Below are 27,078 nucleotides of genomic sequence, written 5' to 3'. Positions count from 1 at the left end.
AAACAGGTCAGCCATTTTAATTAAAGCAGTCAAATTTGGTTCATTTCTACAGACAGATCGATTTCCCATTCGGGAGGCTCATTTTAAGACAAATATACTTGTAAGTCATTAAGTGTGTCAAGCTGCTGTTTTGACTGATATTTATGGCTGGAAACGGTCTGCCGGCAGCCGTGTAGTGTTGTTTATGTAAAACGACAGACACAGACAGACACAGACAGACACAGACACAGACAGACAGACACAGACAGACAGACACAGACAGACAGACACAGACAGAGATAGATAGATAGATAGATAGATAGATAGATAGATAGATAGATAGATAGATAGATAGATAGATAGATAGATAGATAGATAGATAGATAGATAGATTTAAACTCAATAGATATGAACCAGTCTAATTTTACCCTTGTTACCAGTTTGATCAGGTCAGTTTAACTTTAAGACACAGGGTGCCGCAACAGAGCATGTTGAGCTTGGAAAAGTCACGGGCCAAAGTTCCAAAGAACACTGTCAGCAGTTTTAAGCCAAAATGTTAGAGAGGGGGAAAAATGCATTTCTCCAGATGGAACAGCCAACCTCAGCTCGGGTTTGGGGTGAACAGAAGCCAGTAATCATTGAAATGTGATCCCTGAACTGTGTCTTTCAATGGTGTCTTAGATAGGGATGATTTCACTTTTCAGGTGCCATTGGGATTTTTTGAAAATTTATTTATTTATGGGGAATCATAATATGTGGTCTGCACATTTCTATAAATTGATCCCTTCTTTTTTTTTTTGGGGGGGGGGGGGGGGGGGGTTACAACATGAGCTGAAATAACTCAATATCCTTCCTTCCAACACTTGTCTGACCTGGTTATCTTGTTCTACAATAATGGCGTGAGGGAGTCATCCTGAGGACAGAACTACTAAGATGTCCAGCAGCAAGTTCCTTTTGGCTGTTTTGCGAGGACCAAAAATACAATTCTTGGAGATATCACCTCATCTGTGATTTCAGCTGAGAGCTATTCAAGTGTGCTTAACATAATTTGAGATTTCCACTTGTTACTGGGGCAAACTGTATGACTGCGGGTCGGCAAAGAGGCTGGATAACCATTGTTAGGAGAAATGCCCCGATAAAAAAAGGGAGCAAAAAGGGGGAGGATGTGTGTGACAACGTGGTAGAATTGGGCTGAAAAAGGATTAGTCCACCTTCACGCGCGACACCCGTATGTGTTACTGAAGACACACAATAATTACAAGAGAAAGTTGCGCAACACCTGTGTCCCAAGTGTGAGGAGGATCAGATAAATCCTATTCTGATAATGATTTTTATGAGCTTAACATGTATTCCAATTGGTCGGAGAACTGTGGGCGTCCACCCTTTAGTATAATGGTACAGTCCGTCCCCTCTCGCTCCCAAATTATGCCAATGGCCTATAAAAGTAAACGTCTGTGCAAAGTTGGAAGGACAAGTCAGTTGTTTTGCTTGGAGAAAAATATTCAAAGTCACCATTGAGAATCAGGGCAGCGACATGGAGCAGACCGAGGTGGTGAAGCCAGAATCCCTGGACGACCTGATCAAAATCCTGCACACCATCTTTGAGAGTGACTCCATCAATGTTGAAGAGGTCCAGAATATAATGGAATCATACGAAAGCAACCCCCAGGACTGGATGAAATATGCAACGTTTGATCAGTATAGGTAAAAGCAGTTCGTTTTATAGACCCGCATCATACTGCAGCGGCTAAACGATCTAATATTGATCATGCAATGTTGTAGCAATGTTGTTGTTCCGGATCTAAGGTGGGGAAAATTTCAACCCATGAAGCTTAGTATGTCATGAAGTTTCGTTGTTTTTTACACTTTCCTTTGCATAATGTCCGGCTTTGGCCATTGCAGTTAATGTTGTAACAGATAAACGTTATTATACATTTAAATATTCCACATATTTGTTTGCAGTCATTTGTTAGTAATTAATCAACGTTGAAGTCCCAATGCATGCACTTAAATGTGCAAAGGAAATCCATTCAGTTTCCCTTTCACTAAAGTTGATTGAGTAGTTAAAAGGTGACTATTTATCTGTTTACATGAATTCAGATGCACAAACATGCTGTTTCCCTGTTACAAAAGAATTCCAGAGCTCACTGTTTTTTCCACTGCTGTTTTGATTAGTGAGGGTAAACGGAGGGAGGGTGAAGAATCCATCCAATCAACACTGAACATGGGCACACACCCGCTGTGGTGCCACCTTCCAGGCCCCCCAACAGCCTCCACAGTGTTTGGAGACACAATCGCGTCACAGTTGCGTCAGTCAGGGACATGTTGCGCTTTGTAAAAGAAAAAAAAGTGTCAGTGAACCTGACTGTTTGTGCACCGGGGGTCATGTTGGCTTCTCCGATGAGGGTCTTGTTTGCTCTGATAAATGGGAATCACATTTCCTCATGAATATTCTGAAATGAGCTCTCTTTCTGAAAGGGCTGTGCTAACTCCCTCTGAAGCCCCCGCAGACATTTTTGTTGTTCTGCACATCACTAAAATGGTCTAAAGGCTGTCTCTTCTTTCATTTCTGTGTGAAGTAAAGACTTCTGTTGTCTGGCAGGTACACCCGGAACCTGGTGGATGAAGGGAATGGAAAGTTCAACCTGATGATTCTGTGCTGGGGTGAAGGCCACGGCAGGTGAGCTGCTCCAGCGACCTCACTGCCAACGCTATACAGGCGTTTGGATTTGGTCTTATTTTCATTTTGTGCAAAGTTCACCAAGATTACGACACAGACTCAAACCTATGACGCCTCCAACTGCTCCATTCCCAGCCTACTTCTCGCACCGCAGGTCACTTATTCCAGTTTGATTCTCTGGAAATGGTTATGTAAAGATTACACGTAGCAGAGTGTGAGGGAGTCACTGTGTTAAGGCTGAGAATGGGCTTCCTTGCAGGCTCAGTGAGTATTTTGCTGCAGAGGTAGGCTGAAACCTCTGAGAGGAAACAAAACCCTCTCCTCCCTTTGGACTGGCTCGCAGGAATGTGGCACTGCTTTTGGCCACTGGGTCACTAAAGTGGACCACTAACCGTCTGTGTCTTGTGTTTGAATTTGCAGTAGCATCCATGACCACTCAGACTCCCACTGTTTCCTGAAGATGCTGCAGGGTCAGCTCAAGGAGACACTGTTTGATTGGCCGGAGAAGAAAACGCATGGAGACATGGTCCAGAAGTCCCAGAGAGTTCTTCAGGAAAACAAGGTCGCCTACATCAACGGTGAGGAACAAGAGCTGTGATTGTTGCCTACGCTGTACCGACTTCTGCCGCTTATATAAGTATTTCAGAGTCCACTCTCATTTCCTGGTCTCGGCACCCTCGACAGCAGAGTGTGACCTTTCCTTCGCGTTCCTGTGGTTTGCTGTAAATCTTTGCCTTTCATGTATGCTGTTCCTCTCTTACCTTAGACTCCATCGGCCTGCATCGCATGGAAAATGTCAGCCACACGGAGTGCGCTGCCAGTCTGCACCTATACAGTCCGCCATTTCAGTCCTGCCAGACCTTTGACCAGCGGACAGGCCACAAAAACACCGTCAAGATGACCTTCTGGAGCAAATACGGACAAAGGACTCCATTTGTAAGGCTCTTTTAATCAATATACTTTGATATTTTGGTGCTTATAAAGTCCCAGGCTACAGTAACACATTAAAAGATTTAGGTTTCAGAATTAAATAAGGGAGCAGCAGCAATGGTGCTGAAAGAGCAGGAAACTATAGGTCTTGTGTTTAGGCTCCCTGCTCATTAGGCATTTTTGCTGCTCCCATTAAACACAATCCTGTGAGCCATTAAAGCAGCTCCCTTCTGGGTTTATGAGGTTTCCATTATAAAAAAAGGTGTTTGGGTTCGCTGCCATCTGTTTAACCAGAAGAAGGCTACGAACTACCTACCGCATTTCAGCATTTCAACAATGTTCTACTGTGATCTGGATCCCAAACGGCACATTCTCAAAGGGGAAGGCATGAAAAACAACAGTGGCTTATCAGAAATGTACAAGTTGTATACACACACCTTGACCACAATGCCTTCTTCTTAGTGTAGTGGCTTGCAACATCAGACATAGATGATAAGATAATAGGAGGGCATAATTGTCGAGAACAGTTTTGCGCACCTCCTGGTTCTTAAAACGGTTGTGATCTAGGGCATTTCAGTGATGGATAGATAGATGGGTGAATGGATGGGTGGATGGGTGGATGGATGTCCACATGATTCTCTAAAGTGGGTCCAAACACTATAGGAACAATGTAGAATCTGAAGTTATCAGCCGCAATTTGGAATTGTTTGATACTTATGCAATCCTGAAGAATGATTAACCACGTCCCCTTTTTTTCTTCACTCAGGAGTCGACCGTTTCACAGGAAAACAACTAGGCGCCGCGGCCAAAAAGAGGCTCCAGATGATGAAGCAAGACGTATTTAAAAGTAACCCCCTGGTGAAATTGATTGAAGACAAACACTGTTGGGGAAATGAAACGTGGAAAGACTCAGACTTGGCACCCATTTAAAAATAAAAAATCAGGAGCGAGCTGGTTCAAAAGGACATCCCAGTAATTAGAATGGCTTTATCTCTGCTCAGTGTGAGCTTGGCAAATACTGATGAGCACAGGACGAATGCATGAATACGCTTGGATGTGGATTCAGTCTGTCTTTTGTTCGCCCGAAGAGACACTTTTCCAACAACAACATTCCTGTCAGTCCACAACCTGTGTTTACCGCGCAACTCTAATGTCATGGCTCATGGTTGGAAAAAGAGACAAAAAAAACTAGATCTTTAAGTAAAAGGAGAAAATATTGCTAAATAGTTTTTCTAAACTTGTGTAGCTCAACAGTTTTGTCAATAAGCAGTTTTGTTATCAAGAATTTTTCTATAGCTGTATTTACTGTCCAATTATGCCACTTAAAATTGTCTTAACACCTAAACAGATGTGATTGAACGATTGTTTGTACACTCTGATTAACAGAAATGTTTGTGCCATTTGCATTTGGGAAGAGAATTGTAAAGCATTTGCATTTGTTGTTAAAAGTGCCATGGTTGTAATTTATTTGCATTTTATTTTGTCCATTGACGGAATATTTATATGGGCGAGAGGCGATGTTACCCCTGACTGTTTTCATACTCTAGTCTTCGCAGTCTTTCAGCAGAGAATCCTTTTTTTAGGAAACGCTCAGACGTTTTCCTCAGGATTTTGGCACATTTAATTGTAGCTGTATCCTCAGAATGTGCCTTTATTATTTTCTTTTTTTTCCCTCAACAGCACGGCCCCACATTATGAGAAGCAGGCTTGCTTTCCTATGATGCAGTAAATGATAAATCTGGCCATTAAACGTCAATATCCTTTCACAGAAAGTCATTATGTGGTCTTCATTTGTGTTACGACTGAACATTCACAATTGGGAAAAGTTGAAATGCACAAACCGCATTTAGCTATAAAAGCTTTAGCGACCAAGCCCTCAAACGTCACATGCTTCGTGGAAACATTCAATTCTTGCAAAGCTCAAAGGGAGCATGGATTTTCCCCAACTACAGTACACCAATATAAATGCTGATCTGTAAAACACATGAACAGATAAGCCGTGTCTGCCATCAGGCTGACAAGCAAGTCTGCACTTTAGCTGGACGGACATATTGATCGGCCGGTACTGCTGCGTTAATGATTAGCTGATAAGAGAATCCGCAACGTCTGCATGTTTTTGCATCTCCTTGGCAAGCAAAGTGGATCATCCATCAGACGGGCACGTATTCTGAGAATAAAGATATCGAAAGTGTGACGCTTCTGGGCAGATGGCTGATAATAATGAGACTTGGTTGGGGACGTTTTAATTGGACGTGAATGTGCAGCAATGTTTTCACCGTGCTGCAGCGCAGGTTTACAGGTGTGTCGGCGTGACAGTTGTTTGTAAAGAACAAGGGTCCAAACGGACAGGACAGTCCCCAGCTTCAGGGACGTCTGCAGCCTTTGTGCCAGGTCAGTCGCAGCGTAGCCGACAGCCGAGATTACACAACCGTGGAGCAAACGGAGGATGAACCAGCCTAATGCACAACATCTCGTCCATCTTCTCTAATAACACCATTAGATATCAGAAGTCACTTTTAATCATATCAGACAGATCCTCAGGTGGGTTGCTAGAATATTACATAAACTCCTGTAATGGCAACAGTAGTTGGCAATGTCATTATTATTATTATGAAAATGATCTTTCAGAAATATTGAAACAGTTGAAGGCCTTTAGGAAAGATGATGCAAAATGTTTTACTGGTGCCATGACGGTTTTGTAAGCATCTTCATTGCTCTTTCATGGAGCCGAAGGCCTGCGAACAGAAAGCGGTTTCATTTCAGCCTTTAAACCTTTAGATGATGAGACCATTCAGTGGTCTCGAAATCAAATTAATGATCTGATATCCAGCTAAATATTGGCTCATCCAGAAGACCTTGAGCTTTCTTTGCTGTAATTGTACAGATTGAGTCATGATGAGGTAGAACATCAGTTTACACAGTAAATAAAAGACCTGACCCAGGATCAGCCTGGCCTGATTTAACAGGAACTTTGACTGTGATGCAGCCTCTGTCCGTCCAGTCACATCAACTTACACTCGCTGTGTTCTAGCCTGGCCTCTGCTCTGTGGTATCAGATGGAGCGTGGTGCGTCCATCTTAGCGGAACGCTGTAGTTCACATCCATCCCAACATATTTGAGATGGACCTCACACCGGCAGCACTGAGCGCAGACCGTGGAAGGGTGTGATGTAATGAGGAGAATGAGCAAGCGAAAACTCCAAGGAAATGAACAGGCTTCGATAATTAACTCTTATCAAAAAGGGCTCAGCTTCTTGATAGCGAAGGACTTCACAAAGGAAATGTCACATAACATTTATCACACTATTGATACCGTGCTGCATGATAGCCCATTATTTATTGCATCGCTGATAAACCCGTTCTGCACTTTAATCCAGTGTTTTGTTTGGGCTCTGACCCCAGTGCATGCTGGAAGGCTACTGAAGCCGTCCATAAATAACAACTTTGTGGTGATCAAGGTGATCAAAAATCTTGTGAAATTTGAAAAAACACTTAAAAATGTATTGTTGCCAAGATTCTGCTGTGCGATAATAAGATGCTGCAAAGATTTAGGCTTCTAGGATTTTTAGTCACTCCTGAGATGCCGTAATTTGTCATTTATTGCTTAAAATATGTCTGTGTATTGAAAATGAACAGCACGGTCAATAGAAATTAACTCTTGTCAAGTTTCATGGATTTGTACAAGTTTTAGATGCAGCTGTTGTCCCTGAACAGGACAGATGACTTCATTGGACTTCACACCCCACACAAGTTATAGGTTTTATTCAGTTTTATTCGACCGCACCGCCTCTGCACAGTAATCACCTGCTTCAGCACCTGTCCTGACTCACTCACCACAAATCATTCTTCAGACGTTTTACTCATTTGGGAAATGATAACTCCTTTTTTCCTCTGAAACCTTGTGAAATAGCAAAACCTGATATCAGCAATGGCTGTTATAAACTCACATATAGAGGTAAAGGTAACTTCAGCCACCAGGTGTGAGAAAATTCTTAGACTCATTGAGGAGCATTAGATGTCAGTACAGTTTTTGTTTCATTTTATAAAATAAATGTTAATATTTTAAGATTCGGACTGTAAACTTGCTGTAAAATAACTTCCGTTAAATAGTCTCATAAGAGTAGTGTCACTTGATTTTACTCCAGGATGAAGATATGCTCAGCACAAAAACACTGCGGGCAGCTGTCGCACCCTGGATTTTCCCTGATTGTTCAGTCACATTTACCAGAATCCCACTAAAAGTACGAACTTGAAACATAAAAGCAAAAGCACCACGAGGACAAGCATGTTCTCTGGAGAGGTCATCAGAAGGAGTCATTATCTGACATTTCTTCCACATTCAGGCCTGAGAAACTGGAATATCTCACTCCTTCTGACCCTGAGCCCACCTCCCTCAGCACTCCCTTTCCACTCTTTCTTGACCTGTGTGAACCAACAGACTCTGCTTTGTCACTGAACAGTTCACTGATGCTTGACCTGCCGGACAGCAAACCACGAGATCCGCTGCTCCTGTTAGAACTTCCGTCACTCTTGGAATGGTTTGACTGGGACTTTTTGGCAAAGTAAACCTTATCTAAGGATTTCTGGCGACAGGAGCTGTGTTCCGAACAGGACTCCAATGGAGTTACTGGCTTTGAGTACGTAACTGGTTCCTGATCTTCAGTGTGAGCAGGGTCTGCTGTGGGTCTGAAGTCCGGACTGAAGCTTGGTGGCCTGGATTCCCTGTCGGAGGGCGGCGATTGGGGAGCAACGGCACCAGCTGGAAGGATGCTGGATTTCTGCAGAAAACAATAATTACCAAGACAGAACATGAACAGACTAGTCACAACACTACTATCAAAACACATTTAAGATATTTAAGATATACAGTACATCTCCCACTATAAAGTCAGCCATTTAGAATAAATACTGGCCCATTTCCAAACCACTAGAAACAGAGAACAGCTCTCCCTCCCACCCACAAATATCAAAACTAAACACTTTAATGCCATCTGCTGTCACAATAGTCAGCATCTTTTGGACTGTGACATCACCCAACCTGTTATGCAGTAGCTAATGTTGCATTAGTAAATTTTTATATATTTAATATCGAGGATAAACAGGAGTTGGCTAATATTACTATTGGCATTTATTTTCCCTCATGTTATAGTAGTCGGGTGAAATTTTTGCCCTCAACATACACACAATTTTGGTTCAAAGGGGGCCAGTTTCTTGTGGCTGTGCTTTAGCTTAGCACTGGCTTGGGTTCCCTCACCAAAGCTGTAGCATCACTCGTGATCCCGGTCTGATGATCCCCTCCTATCAGTGATGGTGCAACTCCGACTGGTGGTTCCATTGTAGAGGAGAACTGAGGTCTTCCAAGAGGTTGGAAATCTGACCCATCAATTCCAGCCACTGAGGCTAACTGACCAAGGCTAGAAAATTAGCAATAAAATCCATTAACACAAGAGTTTAGGTATTCAGATTTCAAATCAAGCAACAAATATAAATCTAGAATCTTAGGATTTGAAAAAAAATGCTGTAAACTGAGAATGCTCAAAAATGGAAGCGTTAATAGTTTGTTTTGTTTTTTAAATCAGCAAATGAACATGAGAGAAAACTAAATGTGCCCTAAAACTGCCCTTTGCTACTGCCAAATATTTCACATTTGACTCATCACTGCTAAGGACCTGCTGCCATTTTCCTCCACAGAAGTCGAGTCGTAGTTGACTTTGTTTTCATGTCGGAGGTACAGCTGCAACCCTTCCTTGCAGACCAGACCTCTCTGGACAGTAGACGGGTGTACCTGCGTCCCACTGGTTTCTGCCACTTCTGAGCTGATGGCACTGCTGGACATCTTCCCATTGTACAGGGAAAAATCTTGATGTGTTTTTCATCTGCTGCACTAGGTTTTCGAGGTTTCTACGATCCCCAGCGTTGCTTTTTTCTTTCTACTCTTTCAAAAGAGCGTGAACATCTTGAAACACCAGCCTGCTTTGGGAGGCCTTGCTAATGTAGTATAACAACCTTGTGTCTTGTTGCTGCACTCAGCCTTGCAAATGTGTTTAAGCTGTGACATCACAGCACAGTACTGTAAATAGGGGTTACAGAAACCGTTGGACAGTTGACCACGGAAGCCATGTGATGCTTAGCAAAGAAGGAAGGGACCACACATTGTATTTTCTTTTTTATCCTGGATTAACAGTCTTTCACCAAGTAAAGGGCTGGTAATGGTAAACACATTCAGACGAAAGAGAAAGTTGACAAAGGCAACACTCACCCAGCATCTCTGAGTAGGTCCAGAAAAGCGTGGAACTTTCTGAATGACTTCTCGATGCTCTCGAGAACTGCCTCATCGTCGAGGGCACTGACTGCAGGGGGGCCAGAGGCTGCAAGAGCTTTAGACAGGGAGAAGTTGGCATTCCGAAGTCGAGCGTTTTCTAATTCATACTGAGGGGAAACAGGGATAAAGAACAAGCATCAATTGTTAATGTATCAAAAACATCATCTATTTATATGAAAAGTGTGTTTGCTTTTAAATATCTGCGGCCAAAAAAAAGAAATGTCCTAGTTTAATATGACCATGGAAATATTTCATTATTGATTAAAAGCTGCCCAAATAAGGAGGATGTGGTAATTGATAAACCACCGGATGAACTAACACAACAGCCACATAAACCCCATTGGACAGCTTGTCCAGGTACATAGGCAGGAAGACATTTTGAGACGACAGCTCACCTCAGTCAGTCTAGACTCAGCTTTGAGCCTGGCTGTCCGCTCCTCTGCCAGCATCAGACGGCACTCCTTTAGCTCCATCTACAGGGCATTCACACACAAACAACACCTGCGTGAGTCTGAATGCTGCACAGGTCCAAATATTGCTTTTCTTCTTCATAAAAGAGTCACTCAGGATTACTGAAAGCGTGGCATGACTAACCTGCAGTTTCCCAGTGTACACTTTGTCCTGCAGACACAATGATCTCTGCTTCATTCCGACCACTTCTTCATCTTCCTGGCCGTCTGAATCAGACTCCACAGTAACCTTTACAGAAGAGGCACCCTAACGACGGGATAACGCCCACTCTGACAGGGTTCTGAACCAGTTTTATGCAAAATCTTGGGCATAGTATTGGGGTTATTTATAAGCCACAGTGCGGTGACAATTACGCCGATTAGAAACTGACCTGCAAATTTGGATTCCTCACGCTGGCACCAGGAGACATCCCCCTGGAAGAAATACATCAAATAAACCTTTTCTCCATCAAATTGAAGATAAACATACTTCAATCTTTTAGTTCTTATTCAACACTGTTTGCAAAACCCTCCATCATGCTGTCCTCTCACTGTTGGTAACCAAAGAATGTGCTGTTCTATATGACCAAAGGAAGATAATATGGCTTAATAAACCCATTACTAAGTTGTTCAAGACAATGTACTCACCTCTCGCGACCGGCACGTGCAGCCGCACGCCAGGGCACATGACAAGCTCTGGAATGGGACCTTTGAGCGTGGGGAACGCCTGGTCTTGAACCTCTGGGAGAAGATCTTTTATGACAAGCTTCAGCTAAGGGTTCAAATATCACAAATTAAAGATAAATGATTTTTTTGATAACATCTTTTAGAACATTTTCCCTGAGAAATGCATGTCTATGCTTCAGTTGTCATTTTAAGAAACCAAAAAAGGTACACGTACACATCCTTGTTGTTGCTTTTGCTGTTCTGCGTACAGCTCGCAGCTTTGGGCCAGGGGCTCTTTTTGGCTCTGCAGGCTGAATCCAACAATACTGCAGGGCACATGTGACACATATATGCCTCATTCAATAAAATGCTCAGGCATTTTTCTGAAAGATGAAGGGCATGAAAGATGATCTTTTCTCCCTCTCACCTCTGACGGCTGTTTGTCAGCATTAATCAGCACTTTCTCTATTACAGTTTTAATAAGGTCCCGGGCTGTAAATGACACAAAAATATTTGGATTATTTCTATTTAAGATTATATGGAAATCCTATAAATTTCTAGAATAATAATGATATAAATGGACTTATTTCAATTATGTAAAAATAGCTGAATAAACAACACAACGCTTGTTACCAGGGGATGTGGTGAATATCCACCTCTGCCGCAAAAATTCAGCTGGAGAATGAGATTTAAAAAGTGTTTTGTTTTTTTTACCTATTAATGCGTTATTACGAATGTCCAGCACATGAAGAGTGGAATTAGTTTTCAAAGCCTCCAGCAGCCGTTGAGCCCCCTCATTGGACAACCCACACTTCTGCAGGTCCACAGCTGTTCAATAAGTCATAAAAACAGATGTTGGGACAACAAAAAGAACAGTGCATGGAAACATACAGACTGTCTTTCATGGCAAGTCTCTCAAAAGCTGATATCTACTAACCTTTAACCCAGAGGTCCTCCTGCAATTCATGCGCAAGAGCAGCAGCACCTCGGTCTCCAATCAGAAGGTTGCAGTTGAGGGTGATTCGGCGTAGACCTCCCATACCTTTAAACTGTGGCCGACGATACCTCAGCGACTCAGCCCATGCTGTTCCATGCCTCTGCATTCCCTGATACTGAGCAAAAGTCATTTAATTCATTATCATGTACATTAAACTTTAGGCAGACTGTTATTACACGCATAAATATTCCACCTTGACAATGTTGGCCATGTGCTCCGCACCTCTCCAGGTGACATTGCATCCCGTAAAATCTAGCGTCCGGATACTTGTAGAATACTTTACACTTTGGCAAATGACTGAACCACAGAAGAGGCAGGTATGAAGACAGCTATCATGTTATACATCTTAACAGTCAAATTAATTAATAAACATACTCTACCCTCTAATCCTTCATCAGAGATTGGACAGTCAGCCAGAGACAGATTTTCCAAAGAAACACTTTTTGCCAAACCCTAAAAAAATGAATTTCAGAATGAAACACAGTAACACAGCAGCTCCTGAAATTCACACTTTAATGCATGCATCAGAAATCCAAATATTATGTATACGCCGTATCATTGTTTTTTTCAATGAACAAAAAATTGCAGGGAAAGATTGAGATAAAATATTCTGCCTTTCTCCGGTGTTTTGTTTTCAGCACAAATTGTGTCTTTGGTTTGTTTCTTTACCTTTGACAAAGCGATCAGGTCTCGCTCTCTGAGAGGAAGCCCATTTAGGTGCAGAGTCTTGAGTTTGGGTGAGATAGTCAGACATTCTCTGAGGGCCTTGCACAACTTAAAAGTCATTTCCTTGGAGCGGATAGCTGATTTGATTTTCTTCACATTGGGTTTATAGTATCTTCTATCTAAAATGGATATATGATTATTACAGGTGACAGATAATGTACATTCAAGTTCAGAAGGAAACTTACAGCTAGGTGTTGAAATGACGAATGCTTTTGAGTATCTCAAGTTAGTTTTGGACATTAATTAATACCTTACCAGTGTCACCAGAACCCAGGTAAGGGTGGTACGTGCTGCTTATGGCAATGTGGTGAAGGTGTTTGTTGATACAGATTGAGCTGAGGAGAGGGGGCCAGTCCTGTAACGTCACCCTGTCTCCATTAAAGTCCAGCATCTCCTTGTCTAGATGCATCTTGATGGCAGATAAAGGAATCGAATCCTGTTTGGCACAAGCATTCTCATAGTGTGCCAGAAAATGATGGGGAGCACGTTGCTGAATTTGAGCATAGTCTTGCACCATCATTTATCTAGAAACAAAAGAAGTTGTATGTCAAATCTGTAAGAAAAAATACACTAATGGAAAAAAAACAACTTAATCTGGTCATAAACACAATTATGCTCTATAACAGTGATTAAAAGAATGAACCAGAACACACAAACATAGTCCAACAAAGGCAGCTTAACTTTCTCTTTGGCAGTGTTTAGCTGACCTCTGATAACGGAAGTCAAATGTGAAAAAATACCGGTAATCAGCATTCAAAAATACATGGCTCCCTCAGTCCAGTTTGAGTATTAACCATCTTTATGTGCTGTATTAACCATTTTATGTGCTGTGAAGTTTAGCGAAACACTGAAATAAGTCTAAAACTTGTTTGATCCTGCTCAGAAAAGCTCTTCGACCATAACTGACCAATGTTGATAGGATGTACCTTATTTCAGTGACGTTGGCAAACCAAACTCTTAGCAACCGTCGCTACAGGCGGGCTGGGAACGGTCACAGCTACTCTGCAACCTTCATAATTGATAATTCACTTGACGTAATGTTATACCTTGCGTGCATAATAATCTGCCCTGTCGTCGTGGCTCTACTATTCCGTTTTGTACGGTTTTATCCTTGGCAATCAATGAACTTATATGTTATGCTGACAAAATGATAAGAATCTTTAAAAGTTAGTTAAAAGCTGCAAGACGTGGTCGTTGGATTTGTGTTCAATTTTCTTCTTCTGTTCATTTCCGGTACGATGCACGTCAGTTGAAACGATACTGCCCCCTTGCTGTAACACTGTGTCATTGCATTATTTCTACACCCCGCAGCCCAAATAGCGCTGTATCTCTTTTCAGCCCTGGCCCAAGCCTAAAGTTGCTATTACTGAATTAGCAATGATTGTTCTTCAGATCATAGCTAACTCTTAAATCACATCACTGTAAATCCCTTTGGACAAAGCTGTTGTCACTGTTTTCTTTTTAACTCGCTCTCCCCTTGTAGACCACAAGGTACACGTAATCATGTGAGTGACCTCATCTATCTTAGATAGATTTACATTTTTGCCAGACTCAGATGGGTGAATCATTTTACTCCTTTTGACCTCTGCATTCCATTCTTTCTATACTGATCGTTCATCAGTTCTCTTATCACTTGCATAACCCCTCAACCTAAAACTATAGAAGGCAAACAGTGCCAATTTTTTTTAACGTTTTACAAGTAACTTGGTGACTTATGATTATGACAAAAACTATTGATTTAAAATTAAGTCAGTTGGTTGAAATTAGGGTTACGTATATATAGGTGTTTTTGACATACTACCAATTCTGCAGAAATGTACTCCCCCTTTGAGGTACCGGTACAATTATTATTGTTGTTGTTGCTATTGATAATATTGTTATTGTTTTTATTGATGTTGCGTAGTTTATATTATTTTTACCTCTTACCTTACATACTCAATGTCGATAACCATATTACAAACAATTTTACTGACCGTCAAGGCGCTTAGATTTTTTCCACACTTCCGGGTTCCCTGAATGCATCAGAACGCCGCTAGTCGCGATTGGTCAGGCCGGATGTCAATCAAACGCCCTTCTCCGTATTCCAGTAATCCAGTGCGATCCCAACCTATTCTGGACACACTGGCTGGGAATTGTCCATCGATTTCACAGGGGAAAGCAGTTTAAAGACTTGGATTATTGTATACATACACATCAGAACTATCGCGTAAATAGCCCATTGCTATCCCGAGGTAAGGATGTTTTTATTTAAAAGCTCGTAACAACAGTTAACGTGTTAATTCGTAGATTGTGGTGTCCGGAGCGTGCTAGCGTTAGCCGTGTTTTTCCAAATAACTGGCCTTTTGCGTCTGCGCGTGTGATGATGGCAGCCAAGTGGAATTTTAAAATCTGGTATAATTTAGCGAATCTATTGGAAGCACATCATCAAAAGGTAATTTTGCCAGAATCGGCTGCTGCATCTATAAAGTGTAACCAGCCAACCACAACGTGGTATAAATTGTTTTTGACGTCGTGGTGACCAGGAGCTAACGCTAATGATGCTAACTGTCCTGGGACGATAGATTTGGTAAATTTTTTTTTTTTTTTTTTTTTTTTTTTTTTTTAAAAGGCCTCTTAGCCATTTTCGACAAGAGACATATTGAAATGTAAGAAAATAAATTGAGAGCAATGTGTAATTTTGCATACTCCAATGTGTGAAATGAGGCCACACAGCAATTGTTATGACTGCATTATTGGCACTTTAGGAATGTGATCTCTTACAGTTTATCCTATATTTCTCATTTAACCTCTTAATACCCATACCAGCTTAACTGCTTTTTTTGTTGATTTTTAACAAATTGTATTTGTGTAGTTATGACTACTGTATATTTCACACAGTCAAAATGTGCATTGAAAGGCGTCGTGTCCAGTGTGTAATGCAGACATCTCTATGTCCTGCACATAGAAACACGTATATCTAAATAATTCAGTTACCCCACTCTGCACCAGTAGGTTCATGAATATATAATACCAAAGAAGGATGTGCTATATTTCACTATAATTATGGTGTGTTGCATCTACATGAACACAAAAATGTGCCAGCAATGTTCAGCCAAAGAGTACCTGTCTCATGGAACAACAATACCACTGTTCTTTTTAAGAGAAGGTTTCAAAAGCGGGTGTTTTATTTTTAGCACTGTTCTCTTAGTATGACGAGCATAATAAAACCTCAAACATTAGTCATCCTAACAGAATGGATGAATGGAAGGTGTCTGGTTGTACCTGGGAAAACAACAGCTTTTATTAAAAACAAAATTAAAAAGAGAGGTAGAATGTCAAGCTTTAAACATGTATGTGGTAAATAACCTAATGTCATTTAAAAATCAGCTAACAGGTAACAGCTAGAAGGAAATCGTACTGCGTGTATATTGTGTATATTGTTTTGCTTCCTGTTGAATTGATGATTTATATTCATTAAGTGTTATAGTGCCAAAAAGGGAAGGAAATGGTGTTTGGCTAATGTCCAATACCCACACACAGAACTGAATGTCCCTTCTCTGCTGAGGTCACAGCCTGGACGATACACACAAACACACACATTCATGGTAACGCTCCTTTTTTAGTCCTATTCACTAGCATCCGGTCATCTTCTTGTGCCATGTGAAGGTCAAATGTAATTAGAAAAAAAAATGTACCGGTAGCTCATATTTCAAAAGGCCCTGACTCAACCAGAAACGTAGTGGGCATATTTCTTCGGTCCCGGTTGTTGTGTGACAACATGCTTTGCAGAAAGAATTTAACATTTATTCTGATATTATATGTTTGGCTGCTCATCTGTTCCTTTGTAATTACATTTTAGCCAGCTGTTAAAGTTTTGAGGTCATCGACATTCTCATTGCATCACTTGAACAAACTGTACAACAGTGGAGATGAATAAGACCAACTAATAATGAAGATTTAGCCTTTGAGATATGATTGCACTGCAAGATGGTTGTTGTTACACAATATTCATTTGTGTGTGTGTGTGTGTGTGTGTGTGTGTCCAGGATCCAGGCATTTTTGGGATATATTGAAGGTTGTAAGATCTTTTACTTTGGTGTTTAACCTGGAAAGATAAACACATTTGAAAGGAAGCCAAACACATCTTTGTGCAGACCTGCGACATGACACAGAACCAGACTACCGTTTTCTGCACAGCTAGCTCAGAAACCTGTGAGGCTTTGACACCACGCCGCTGCATTTATGTTGAGCCAAACATTGAAATTTCATGTGGAGGGGATCTTTTCTGAGACAAGGACAACAGACTTGAGAAAGGAAATATGGTTGTCCATATGTCTGAAAATGTGTTTAAAACCAGGTGCCTACGCCCCTGCTCTGCAGCATTGAAGGGTTTAATTGCATTGTTAAAAACACACTCCCCGGTTTAAACAAAGCAACAAATTGTTGATGAGCCAAAATAAAATCACTGCTTGTTTGTTTCACAAGCTTTAGTGGTGCCTGATCGTAAATCACACACGCCCTGAGAGCTTTGTTTTCTCAGCCTGCAGAGCGGTTAAAAGCTTGTCCCAACGTGTCGGAGACACAATGAATTACGCTGATACACACATGATGTGAGTGAAGGCCATGTCTGACAGTAACATATTCTTCCTTTTTTCCGTTAAAAAAAGGGATTTTTTTTCCTACTTTTTAAAATATCTGTTGAATTCAAGTTTTGGAAATATGCATATCCATTAATACACACCTAATTCATTATTATGGGTACATTTTAGGTGAACTATAAAGACAAAATTCTATTCTGAGGGGGGTTACTCGCTCAAAACCCAAACAGTCAAATAGGAGATGATGTCAGGAATTCCTACAGATGCAAAACAGCATTTCACTAATGAGACATTTTAAAGGCCCAAGTTCAGTTTTGCCATCTCACAACAGCTGCCTTCACTCCAGCACCACTTCACAGCTGAAAATGCTCCTCTGTATTGGTAGTAGGTTCTGTTTCATCAAAGGCAGAGCGGCTCAGAATCGGCCGTCTCCCCGCTCCATGGTACATGTCCGATACATGCCCAAGTGACCTTGGGGTCAGATACTGAAGAAAATTGCTCCTGATAGATTTCCATTAGCAGTCTTCTGTTTTTTTCCCCCCGCAGGTTCCTTCCATCTTTCCCTCACCTGTCAGAGGTTCCAGCATTGTGTCACTGGCGTAGCGAGGGCAACCTGCTTTGGGTCCCACGGACGGGGTCTTGACTCTGTGCCACCATGCCGTCCTCAAGCATCACCTCCAGCTCTAATAGTTACTCCCTTTGGCTCTTTTGCCTTTTCCTGTGCTGCTCAGCTACACATACGCGTGCAAATGAGGGTAAGGCTACTGTTGACTTCAAGATAAGTGACATTTTCAACATAAACGCACCCTTCTGCCAAATCATTTCTGAACATTCAAGGCAGGTTCAAGGTCTTTTACTGTGACCCGAGTCGTTGAATTCGCTGCACTCTTTCTCCATCTGTCCCCTCAGCTCTTCTTGTACCGAAGCAGTTGAGCCTTTCAGCAATCAACGGCACGCAACAGTTATCCATATCCTGGGTTGGAGGAACCGCCACGGCCTTTGACATGCTGATTCTCAGAACTGAACTCAACGAAACTGTCTTCTATGTAGGAGCACTGCTTTTATTGTTGGTTCACCTCATGATTTCTCGCTGTCCATTGTCTTGTCCAAGCATCTCACATCACGATTGACAAAGTGCCTCGCCTGCATTTACTTATGTGGGGTAACTTTTTATATCGATACACTGACATAAATGCTGTTTCAGCATTTAGAATGTGCTGATATCGATTGGCATCTTTCCAAAAAAATCTGTATGGAAACTTCAATCTCTTGTTGAATTGAATTCTACCCAATGACACAGCAGTTCATATAAAGGAGTCTGTGCTCTGCAGAAAACGATCTCTGTGCCGCTGATAAGTGGTCGGCACCAGTGGACCTGGACCTCCGCCGAACCCCTGGAGTGTACGTCACTGTCAATCAAAGTCCGTGCAAGAGATGGACAGAGAGCAAGTGAATGGAGCAACACACAGATACATCAAGGTCAGATGGACAGTAATTTTAAATTATCAAAGACACTATGTTTCTTATTTTTAAACTCTTAAGCCTTCGTTCTCCTTGCTTTTCAGGATATGATATACCCAGCAATCCCAAATTCCAGATGTTGCCACAGGATAAAGTTGTACCTGTGGGAGCCAGCACCACTTTCTGCTGCATTGTGGGGGAGAGGGAGCTCCTTCGTTCCATGAAGTTAGGCAGCGAAGTGTTGAAGACAACACGACTCAGCCGCAGGACTTACTCGACTGTGGTGGTCAAAAGGCGGCCATCTAACCATTCGGGAAACAACATCTATTGTCAGGACGACCGACTGAACGTCACTGGCTCTGTGATTTTTGCCGGATGTAAGACAATAAAATCTTTTGATAATAGCTAAAGTCTTTCTATCTAAAATTGTCTTCTAAATGTGTATAAGTTGACACATTTTCACATGTACATGTCCATCTATTTAACCCATTCAGAGCGCCCTCTACTCTGTCATTAACTGCACAGTTTAAGTTGAGCAAAAAAGCCTAATTATACATTTTCTTCCCCAGATCCACCTCTGTCAACAGATTTTGTGTGTGAGACCCGCAATTTGACCTCAGCTGTGTGCCACTGGAATGGAGTAGATACATATTTGTACGGCAGACGGGCAACAAATTACTCGATCAACGAGAGGTATCACATCAGTGCAATACCAGCTTTTGAAGAGATTTTAACAAAAACATGGGGGGGAAATGTGCAGGCTTGTAGTTTTATTCTGAGTGGTCAAGCTGGAAATTGCCATTTAAAGTATGCAATGCAGAACAGCTCACAGGGTATCTACTAGCAATGGAAAAATTCTGGTAATATCCAAATCCACTGTTGCTGCAGTAAAGGCATGATGTTGAAGTTTAGTTTCCCCTAAAGGAAGGTGATTAGGACATTACTGATGTACATTTGAAGTCTGGCTGAACGGTTTTGGAAAAATTGTCATTTTCCCCCCTCAAAATTGTGATTGCCAATTAATATGCAGTTATTTTTTTAAGGCTCTCTTCTCATATATTTTTCAACCAAGACAATGAATACAAGCAATTCTTTATCTTGCAGTTTTTTTTTGTGGCCTAAACAAAAGTATATATAAGTATATATCAGTAGCAATTCTCGATATTGTTGCAACTGAAATTAATCGTTCTGCCCTAAAATGAGCAGAAACCAGAACAAAAGACATCAAGGGTAAAGACTACATAAGGGATTATTGATTCTTTGTGTGTGCTGTAGCTTCGTCAGTAATAGGACCACGCTAAAGGTTTCTGGAACTGGTTCATTGTGGTCTGAACTTCTACCCTGGTTATGCAATAACTAAACATAGTTACAAATGCAGTTTGCATTTAACTTGGTCAGCTGTGCTGATATAAAAATAGATTTGACTCACCAGTTTTGGTGACCAGTGCATTATAGTTGCTTGTGCTGACAATGACAAAATGATTTAGCACTATTTATTATCTTCCCTACCATTTTCTAAAAGGTCTCTTTTCTCAAAAAAAGATGATAAAATTTGCAAAGCTGTTCCTTTAATCCGAGCCTCGCTGCCTCTGTTTTTGATTAACACTGATAGTGGACTGGCTGCTCGCCACATTCCTTTACGGGAACTCTGTTGTGACTTATGCTGGCATCTCTAGGTCAAAACAACGATCCCAACAAATGGAACAGTCGTTTATTTGTGTTAAATTGATTAGATTTTGCATTCGTTTTCATCCATTGTGGTTTACTTTGTAGGAAATGTCTGCAGAACACGCAGAAAGAGAAGCAGAAAAACTGTACTTTGGATGGCTGGGCTGGTAGCTGGACTCTAGTGGCTGTAAATCCGCTTGGCCAGCACAACCTGACTGACTCTGCTGAACTCAGTCACAGAGGTGAGTTACTGCTGTTTGACTAGAACTTAATTTAGAAAAGAAAACATGCATACGCGTCCAGTCTTCTTTTTGTTGTGTGTTTCTTCAGATTAGTGATTTGGATTTATCCGTTTCCCACAGTGCGCCCTGTAAAACCAGATGACCTTAGTGCAGTGGTCCATGCCTGGAATGCCACCATTCTGTGGGTGTGGGAGCACAGCAGCTATTCCTCCTTTCCTCTTGTGTGTGAGGTAGCAGTCACCTCCAGGGGATACACAACAAATGTGAGGCACCTTTGTGTTGGGGTGACATTAGTTTGTCTGTCTGAATCTACAGAACCTTCTCTCAGTCCAGTATTCTTTGCATGCATGTATACATTTGTGTGACCAGCAATATACCAGATCTTAATCAAGTTCTTTGGTGTGTCCAGCGTACCTTCTCCGGCGTGGGTCTGCAGTCAGTGGTCCTATCAGACATGCATCCCAATGAAGAGTACACTCTTCAAATCCGCTGTGGTGCCCAGAAGAATTTCTGGAAGTGGGGAGACTGGAGTGAAGAATTTTCCTTCAAGACAAGGACTACTGGTAAAGGGTTTACATGTAGTAGATGAGTCAGTTCAATTCTAGCAGGTTCTCTGTGTTAATGTACATTTGTGTCATCTCTCAGTACCAGATGCTCCTGAGGTGTGGGTATGGATGAACAGGGACAACACTGGACAGGTGGTTTGGAAGGTAAATTTCTTCCGTTATTCTTTTTTGAGCTACAAAAATGTTAAGACGCGATGTACAACAGATCTCTACTGTCTTCCTTTTTACCAGCCTCTCACTCAAAGGCAGAGCCATGGCCGCCTCAAGGGTTACCAAGTTACTTTTCAAAGCTCTGAAGAAAATCTGCAACACACCGTAAACTTCTCCCCAGATACTTCCACTGCTCCATTCAATCTATCACATATGGCGACCCTCGGCAGTGGCAAGATCCAAGCCTCTGTTATTGCAGAGAATGAGGATGGAGGGTCAGCACCTTCAGCGGTGCTTATACCTCTACGTTGGACAGGTATGTCATCGTAGAATGGAAAATATTGGAAGAAAAATTGTGCGACAATGTAAATGCTATAGAAGTAATCACAAAGTGCAACACTAGAGAGTTTGATATTCCAGGTCAGTTATACACAGCATGTGAATAAATGTACCGGTAGTTTCTGAATTGCTTTTTATATAATCTACATCTTTCCAGAAAACGAGCCCATTGCTGTCTCCAGAGCAGTTTTTTTGGATGGAGGTTTTTCTCTTTCCTGGGAGAGGGAAGACAATTCTACCTGTGATTATGTGGTGGAATGGTATGATGCCTCCTGCAGGAAGGACTGTCCTCTGGATTGGATAAAGGTGGCCGCTCCAAACAATTTCTCCTCTATTGAGTCAGGTATGTTAGCCTATATTCCCACTAAGGACTGTGTTCCACTGTAACCTTGTGTTTTACGTTGCATCATATTTATGTTATGTACACCGCTGAATGAGCCGCCAGCTTATCACACGGCCTCTGTGAGCATTTGGGTCTTCGCTACCTTGCTCATGGGTACCTCAGCAGTGCTCTGAAGGTGTCCTGGCATTTCCCCCTACTACATGAACACCTTCCAAAGCCCAGTCCCCTACAGACTGAGCTGCCACCACCCCACAGATTTACTGTACTGTTGCATGGTTGTTGTTGTTGTTGTTTGTTTTATTTTTAACTAGAAGAGAGTGAAACTGTTTTGTCCTCCTTTTCTTTCAGCCAACTTCCTGCCGGGTGTGAGATACAACATTTCCTTGTACTGCTGCTCTTCAGAGCCCGCACAGCTGCTGCTGCGCTGGCAGGGATACATGCAAGAGCTGGGTAAGGGTCACATTCCACTGAGAAAAAAGTTTAAAGTAGAGAATCCCTATCATCATCTTAATTGCTTTGCTTATATTTTTAATACTTTGTGTCCACTCCAGTCCCGTCCAGACCTGTTTATTTGTCAGCCGAGCAGCGAGAGTCAGATATCGTGCTTAGCTGGGAAGGGATCCCACTGGCCAACAGACGAGGCTTCCTGTTGGGTTACAATGTTTATGTCAGTAATGACTCCCACCTCACGCTTATAGGTACCTGACCTTATATTAAACCCACCTTTCTATATGGTTTATTTGCTAAAAGTAAATGGCTGTAATGTGAAGCATGCAAAGTTAAGTATAATAAAACAACATCTCTCAAAGATGCTGAAAGCATCCAGGTCATTCTCACCATTAAATTTGTGACCTCCTCACCTGTTTCTCTTTTTCTCCATTTTTGTTTGTCATGCTCTGCTTTCCCCAGCTAATCTGCCAGATATAGAAACCAGAAAATATGAAGTGAAAGGTTACAGCAAGGGCTCCTACAAATTTACCGTCAAGGCTTATACTTCAGCAGGCGAAGACACAGGAGCCACTGCCTCCGTTATGCTGGAGCCACAGAGTATGTGAAATACATGTGATTCTACAAAAAAATCCTTTTATTAACAAGTGGTAACATTTTAGGTGACTCCCTATTACAATAGATGCTTTCAACTTTATGTTGAGAATCATAATTTTTCAACTAAAGTGAAGAATAATAGTTTTCCCTCTGTTTGTACCAACAGCTGATTGGCTGATCCTAGAAATCTTGACTTCTCTTGGAATCACGGCCTTATTTCTGGTCTTTGTCACCTTCATTTGTTATAAGAAGCGGAAATGGTGAGACTGCCAGCAGAGACGGTCAATTTTGTGTCATGCCCTTTGTTTTGCATTAGCCATAATATCCTCCTAGGCCTCCCCTGATAATTCTTTTTTTTTCTACATTTTGTTTTATCCCAAGGGTGAAAAGGGCATTATATCCAGACATTCCTGAGCCGAAGTTGCCTGGCGACTGGTCCAGGACACAGGTATAGTCTCAGTATGAATTACTCTTGCAATTTTATTTTTTTCTATTTCTAAATGTACTATACTTTGCACTCCTCCGGCAACTTTAAAAAAGCCGTTCGTGTAAAATCATGGCCAATTAGATAAGATGGCCACAAGATAATCAATAGGCAACTGTACTTCAAGGAGCGCTACAGTTTAAAAAGTTGCAAATTAACACCACCAATGTCATCAGTGCCTCCATGTGTGAGCAATAAAACATGTAAAAAATAGGCACTGTACAGGTTCCAAGTTGTCTTTGTGGATTTTCAGGGGCCAATGGATGTCAAGCCTTCTCCCCACAGCATGGTCCACATTGTAGAAAAAATGCTGGTTGTCATTCCTGAAGAAGATGAAGATGAAGAAATGCAAAGAATGGAAGATGAGCCAGCTGACACGGATGAGCCAACATCGTTACGCTACTACAACCAAGTTGTGGATGAGCGGCCCATAAGACCACGTTTCCCAGACTCCTCTGCTTCTTCTGCATCTTCAATGGATTCAGCACGCACGGATGTGACATACACGGGCGTTCAGACCTCGGGATCTTCGTTAGCCTGGTCACCAAATCCACTGGATTCTTCTGAGTTCAGCCCGTCCCAGGCTGGTCAAGCTCTCAGTTCTGAAATCAGAGGGGGAGGGGGTTACCGACCCCAGGTGCAGCCTCGAGCTCCTACCGAAGAGCTTTTCCTAACTTCCCCCGAGTCTTCATTTGAACCCCAGGCTGTCAGTTCTGGTGGTTACAAACCCCAAAGGTCCTGGCATTTTGACTCTCCCACAGAGGCTGGTCCGAGTGGTGGCCTGGCCCCCTCTCTTGGGTCTCCCACATCTGTTGCCTCCACTCAGTTTCTGCTTCCAGAGGGAGACGAATGCGCAGAGGAGAAACATCAGCTGTCGTCATCTGCAGCATCCTGGTTCACAAACCTGCTGTCAACAACAAAACCGTGACATCATCTCGCCGTCGCTGCCAGCAGCCAAGCCGAAGCTCACGCCTGTTGGCGTCACCTGCAGCCCTGCATTCTTGGTGTTACACCTGTTTAGCTTACAAAATACTTGTTCCAAACTGACAAAAATATTCTTAATTCACATTTCAAAATCAATATATGAAACTGTCAGAATCTATACATTTATATTTTCAAACATTTCTATTCTGAGAATATTCATATTTTTATTCCATCGCCATCATTATTGCACCTCCCCCCTCAACCTGGTGGCTGCTACAACTCCCTCACATTTCTGTGATACTCTAAAATGGGCATTTAGCAATTTCTGGACATCACTACAAAACAAACAAAATGGCAGCACAGTATAATTACAGAAAAAAGGACACTTTAACTAGAACACTAGAAGAATGGATTAAACACAACATAATAGAATCATTTGTCATCTGTTTTGCTAGCAACTAGCACCCATCCTTAACAGATTTTACCGATTTTCATAGATGGTTGCTTTGCTCGGTTTACAGAAAGCAAGGTGGTGCTTTATTTTATGGTCTAGAATTGTGCTGGTGATGAGCCAGTGGACGTACACTGAAATAAGCTAGAGCCTGAGTTCAAACTGATGTGATTTTTGTAAGCAAACGCTTTTGGTTTTCACTTTGTGTATTCTTGTTTTTTGTTTTTTTTTAATTGAAATGCATGTTGCTGTCACTCTTTTTCGATATCATGTTTAATGTTATATGAAACTGGACAATTTGACGTTGACCTTCAACATCATCATTGTCTTGTAAATTCTGAAATGTTACAAGACAGGCTTGGTAAATATAATGCTGCCACTGTATTTCGCCCTGTCACATTTTACACACTTCCTTGCTCCTGAGAGATTGTGCGAAGGGGAAAGATGATCTATGGTAGATGATTTGATTTCAGAAGTGACCTTCAATCCAAGTTATCATAAATCAGCCCAAGCCAGAGTCAGCATTTGCAGAAATGTCTGGCCTTTTCTCACATTATCATAATAACTGCAGTATTATCCTTGAGGATTCATGATTGTTCAATGAATTTTTTGCATCTGGTTGCTGTTTATTTCCTGATGCCTCAGAATGTTGCGACTTCACAAAATGAAAAAAATTCCAGGCATTCATTTTTGTCCAAAAAATGTGGGTGAGTTACCTAACTTATGCTCACTTAACAGCACTTTGATTTAAACACTTAGAGACCATTTGCCTCATTTCAGTTCATATCATGATTTACCCATACGGCTACACGTGGCCCATTGGTTCCCAGTGCCTCTAGCCTGAAAGCTTTACTCAAAAATATCTAAAAATTTACTGTGATATAATTGATGTTGGGGGAACTTTTATCAATGGCTTTGCTACTAACTGTCAATGGACAGAACCTTTTTGTTTGACCAGATACTGCTGTCTCCTTTATTTTCCGCTGACCTAGGTTTTAACTGGATATGTAGGGACAATGGTTGAAACAATTCTTTTTTAGCTATAGTGTTGCACCAGTCAAACTTGGTAAAGAGACAAAAGTAATCTGTGGCATTTGTGATGAGCAGTAGTTTTAAAGATTGGGATCTAGTTTTTAGTAATGGAACATGGTTGCTGTTTTTTTTGTTTTTTTTTTTTTTTTTTAATTTCTGTGAAGCCTGTTTCCTTGGAGAAACAGGGCTTCATAAATGAGCCTTTGAATTTTGTATGTTACATGCTTTTATGTTGGTTTGCTTCAACAAATAGCACTTTCCCACCTTAGAAGCTTTGTTTGAATAGAATGTATTATACATCGTTAACCTTTAAAAGGGGAGTTGTTATTTTTCTCTCTGTACAAAGTACATTACATTGATAATGATATTCCCTATGCTGAAATCAGATCTGTAGTCAAAATACATTGAATAACTAGCTTCCTTGAAAAAAACAATGTTAATTTTTGCTAATAACTAAAGTAGTTCTATGAAAAGCATACATCTTTCAATGTGAAAAGTAATGTAAACAAACTAAGAATTATTATCCTGTGTCTACCATTTTAACTTGCTATGCATTCCTCTATTAACCCAGCAGTGTTGCTTCCCCACATATTAAGGCCAGAATCCTTATTATGCACAGCTGAATCCTACTTTTACCAAGGTGCATTGGAGTTGCCTGGGCCATGCTCCTGGGTACACTTTCTGCCTTTACATATATACAATGCATGCTGTATAAACTGATTTCAAAATAAATGCTTTATATATAGTATGTGTGTTTATGCTATAAACCGTTTAAAATGTGGCTTTAAAACACTAACGCTATTGTGCACGTGAGCAGACCCGGGTATCGCACAGTTGTAGACCTTCTCAGAGAAATACTGTACATTTTGTGAAATGATGCAAAGTATTTTCTTAATAATTACCAGTAAATGAAACAATGAAGTGCTTCTGAGTGACATAAATATTAACACTAATTACACCAACTGAAATGCTTCTTGTTTAAAGGCAATAAATGTATTTGTCTGCATGTGTCTTTTTCCATTTTTTTTTATTTCAAGAATTTTATCGCC

The 27,078-nt window shown here is 41.4% G+C and overlaps 3 protein-coding genes across 7 annotated transcripts; 2 read left to right on the top strand and 1 right to left on the bottom strand.

The window, feature by feature from the left end:
- The first annotated feature begins 1,513 nt into the window (after positions 1-1,513).
- Positions 1,514-5,363, top strand: cdo1 (cysteine dioxygenase, type I). Its single transcript, XM_003974604.3, has 5 exons — positions 1,514-1,683; positions 2,582-2,659; positions 3,080-3,237; positions 3,426-3,595; positions 4,356-5,363. The coding sequence occupies exons 1-5, from the start codon at positions 1,514-1,516 to the stop codon at positions 4,383-4,385; spliced, it is 606 nt and encodes a 201-aa protein (XP_003974653.1). The 3' UTR covers positions 4,386-5,363.
- Positions 5,364-7,339: 1,976 nt separating this feature from the next.
- On the bottom strand, positions 7,340-14,847 carry cep78 (centrosomal protein 78). 5 transcript variants are annotated; one of them, XM_011615499.2, is made up of 16 exons: positions 14,722-14,847; positions 13,004-13,272; positions 12,692-12,867; positions 12,403-12,475; positions 12,216-12,319; positions 11,963-12,137; positions 11,740-11,853; positions 11,453-11,517; positions 11,261-11,351; positions 11,008-11,131; positions 10,752-10,794; positions 10,505-10,627; positions 10,306-10,383; positions 9,848-10,017; positions 8,843-9,002; positions 7,340-8,366 (listed from the first exon to the last, which is right to left on the bottom strand). In XM_011615499.2, the coding sequence occupies exons 2-16, from the start codon at positions 13,266-13,268 to the stop codon at positions 7,893-7,895; spliced, it is 2,235 nt and encodes a 744-aa protein (XP_011613801.1). In that variant the 5' UTR covers positions 13,269-13,272; positions 14,722-14,847; the 3' UTR covers positions 7,340-7,892. The 5 variants fall into 5 exon arrangements, with proteins under 5 accessions (XP_011613801.1, XP_011613803.1, XP_011613804.1 ...); XM_011615501.2 differs by lacking the exon at positions 14,722-14,847 and adding an exon at positions 14,675-14,715; XM_011615502.2 differs by lacking the exon at positions 14,722-14,847 and adding an exon at positions 13,675-14,000 and having other exon boundaries at positions 10,505-10,609.
- Positions 14,842-27,035, top strand: lifra (LIF receptor subunit alpha a). The gene is made up of 18 exons (XM_011615497.2): positions 14,842-14,979; positions 17,872-18,080; positions 18,235-18,371; positions 18,657-18,804; positions 18,891-19,163; positions 19,356-19,479; positions 20,560-20,696; positions 20,817-20,959; positions 21,106-21,259; positions 21,342-21,406; positions 21,494-21,728; positions 21,909-22,094; positions 22,443-22,544; positions 22,646-22,792; positions 23,004-23,141; positions 23,305-23,398; positions 23,520-23,586; positions 23,876-27,035. Exons 2-18 carry the CDS (start codon positions 17,981-17,983, stop codon positions 24,548-24,550), a joined length of 2,925 nt encoding a protein of 974 aa, XP_011613799.2. The 5' UTR covers positions 14,842-14,979; positions 17,872-17,980; the 3' UTR covers positions 24,551-27,035.
- Positions 27,036-27,078: the final 43 nt, after the last annotated feature.

Source organism: Takifugu rubripes, chromosome 21 (genome assembly GCF_901000725.2).
Source record: "Takifugu rubripes chromosome 21, fTakRub1.2, whole genome shotgun sequence".
NCBI classification, from domain to species: domain Eukaryota; kingdom Metazoa; phylum Chordata; class Actinopteri; order Tetraodontiformes; family Tetraodontidae; genus Takifugu; species Takifugu rubripes.
Note: the sequence above shows the minus strand (reverse complement) of the source record. Positions and strands in the feature narration are given on the sequence as shown.

Excerpts from the sequence above, each read along its gene's own strand:
- cdo1 (XM_003974604.3), top strand. The coding sequence starts at position 1,514 with ATGGAGCAGACCGAGGTGGTGAAGCCAGAATCCCTGGACGACCTGATC. Across the intron at positions 2,660-3,079 it reads TGGGGTGAAGGCCACGGCAG|TAGCATCCATGACCACTCAG; the intron begins GTGAGCTGCTCC and ends TTGAATTTGCAG. Across the intron at positions 3,596-4,355 it reads ACGGACAAAGGACTCCATTT|GAGTCGACCGTTTCACAGGA; the intron begins GTAAGGCTCTTT and ends TTCTTCACTCAG.
- cep78 (XM_011615499.2), bottom strand. The coding sequence starts at position 13,268 with ATGATGGTGCAAGACTATGCTCAAATTCAGCAACGTGCTCCCCATCAT. Across the intron at positions 10,018-10,305 it reads CTGAGTCTAGACTGACTGAG|TATGAATTAGAAAACGCTCG; the intron begins GTGAGCTGTCGT and ends GTTTCCCCTCAG. Across the intron at positions 9,003-9,847 it reads GACCTACTCAGAGATGCTGG|CCTTGGTCAGTTAGCCTCAG; the intron begins GTGAGTGTTGCC and ends CTAATTTTCTAG.
- lifra (XM_011615497.2), top strand. The coding sequence starts at position 17,981 with ATGCCGTCCTCAAGCATCACCTCCAGCTCTAATAGTTACTCCCTTTGG. Across the intron at positions 18,805-18,890 it reads CAACACACAGATACATCAAG|GATATGATATACCCAGCAAT; the intron begins GTCAGATGGACA and ends CTTGCTTTTCAG. Across the intron at positions 22,545-22,645 it reads GGGATACATGCAAGAGCTGG|TCCCGTCCAGACCTGTTTAT; the intron begins GTAAGGGTCACA and ends TGTCCACTCCAG.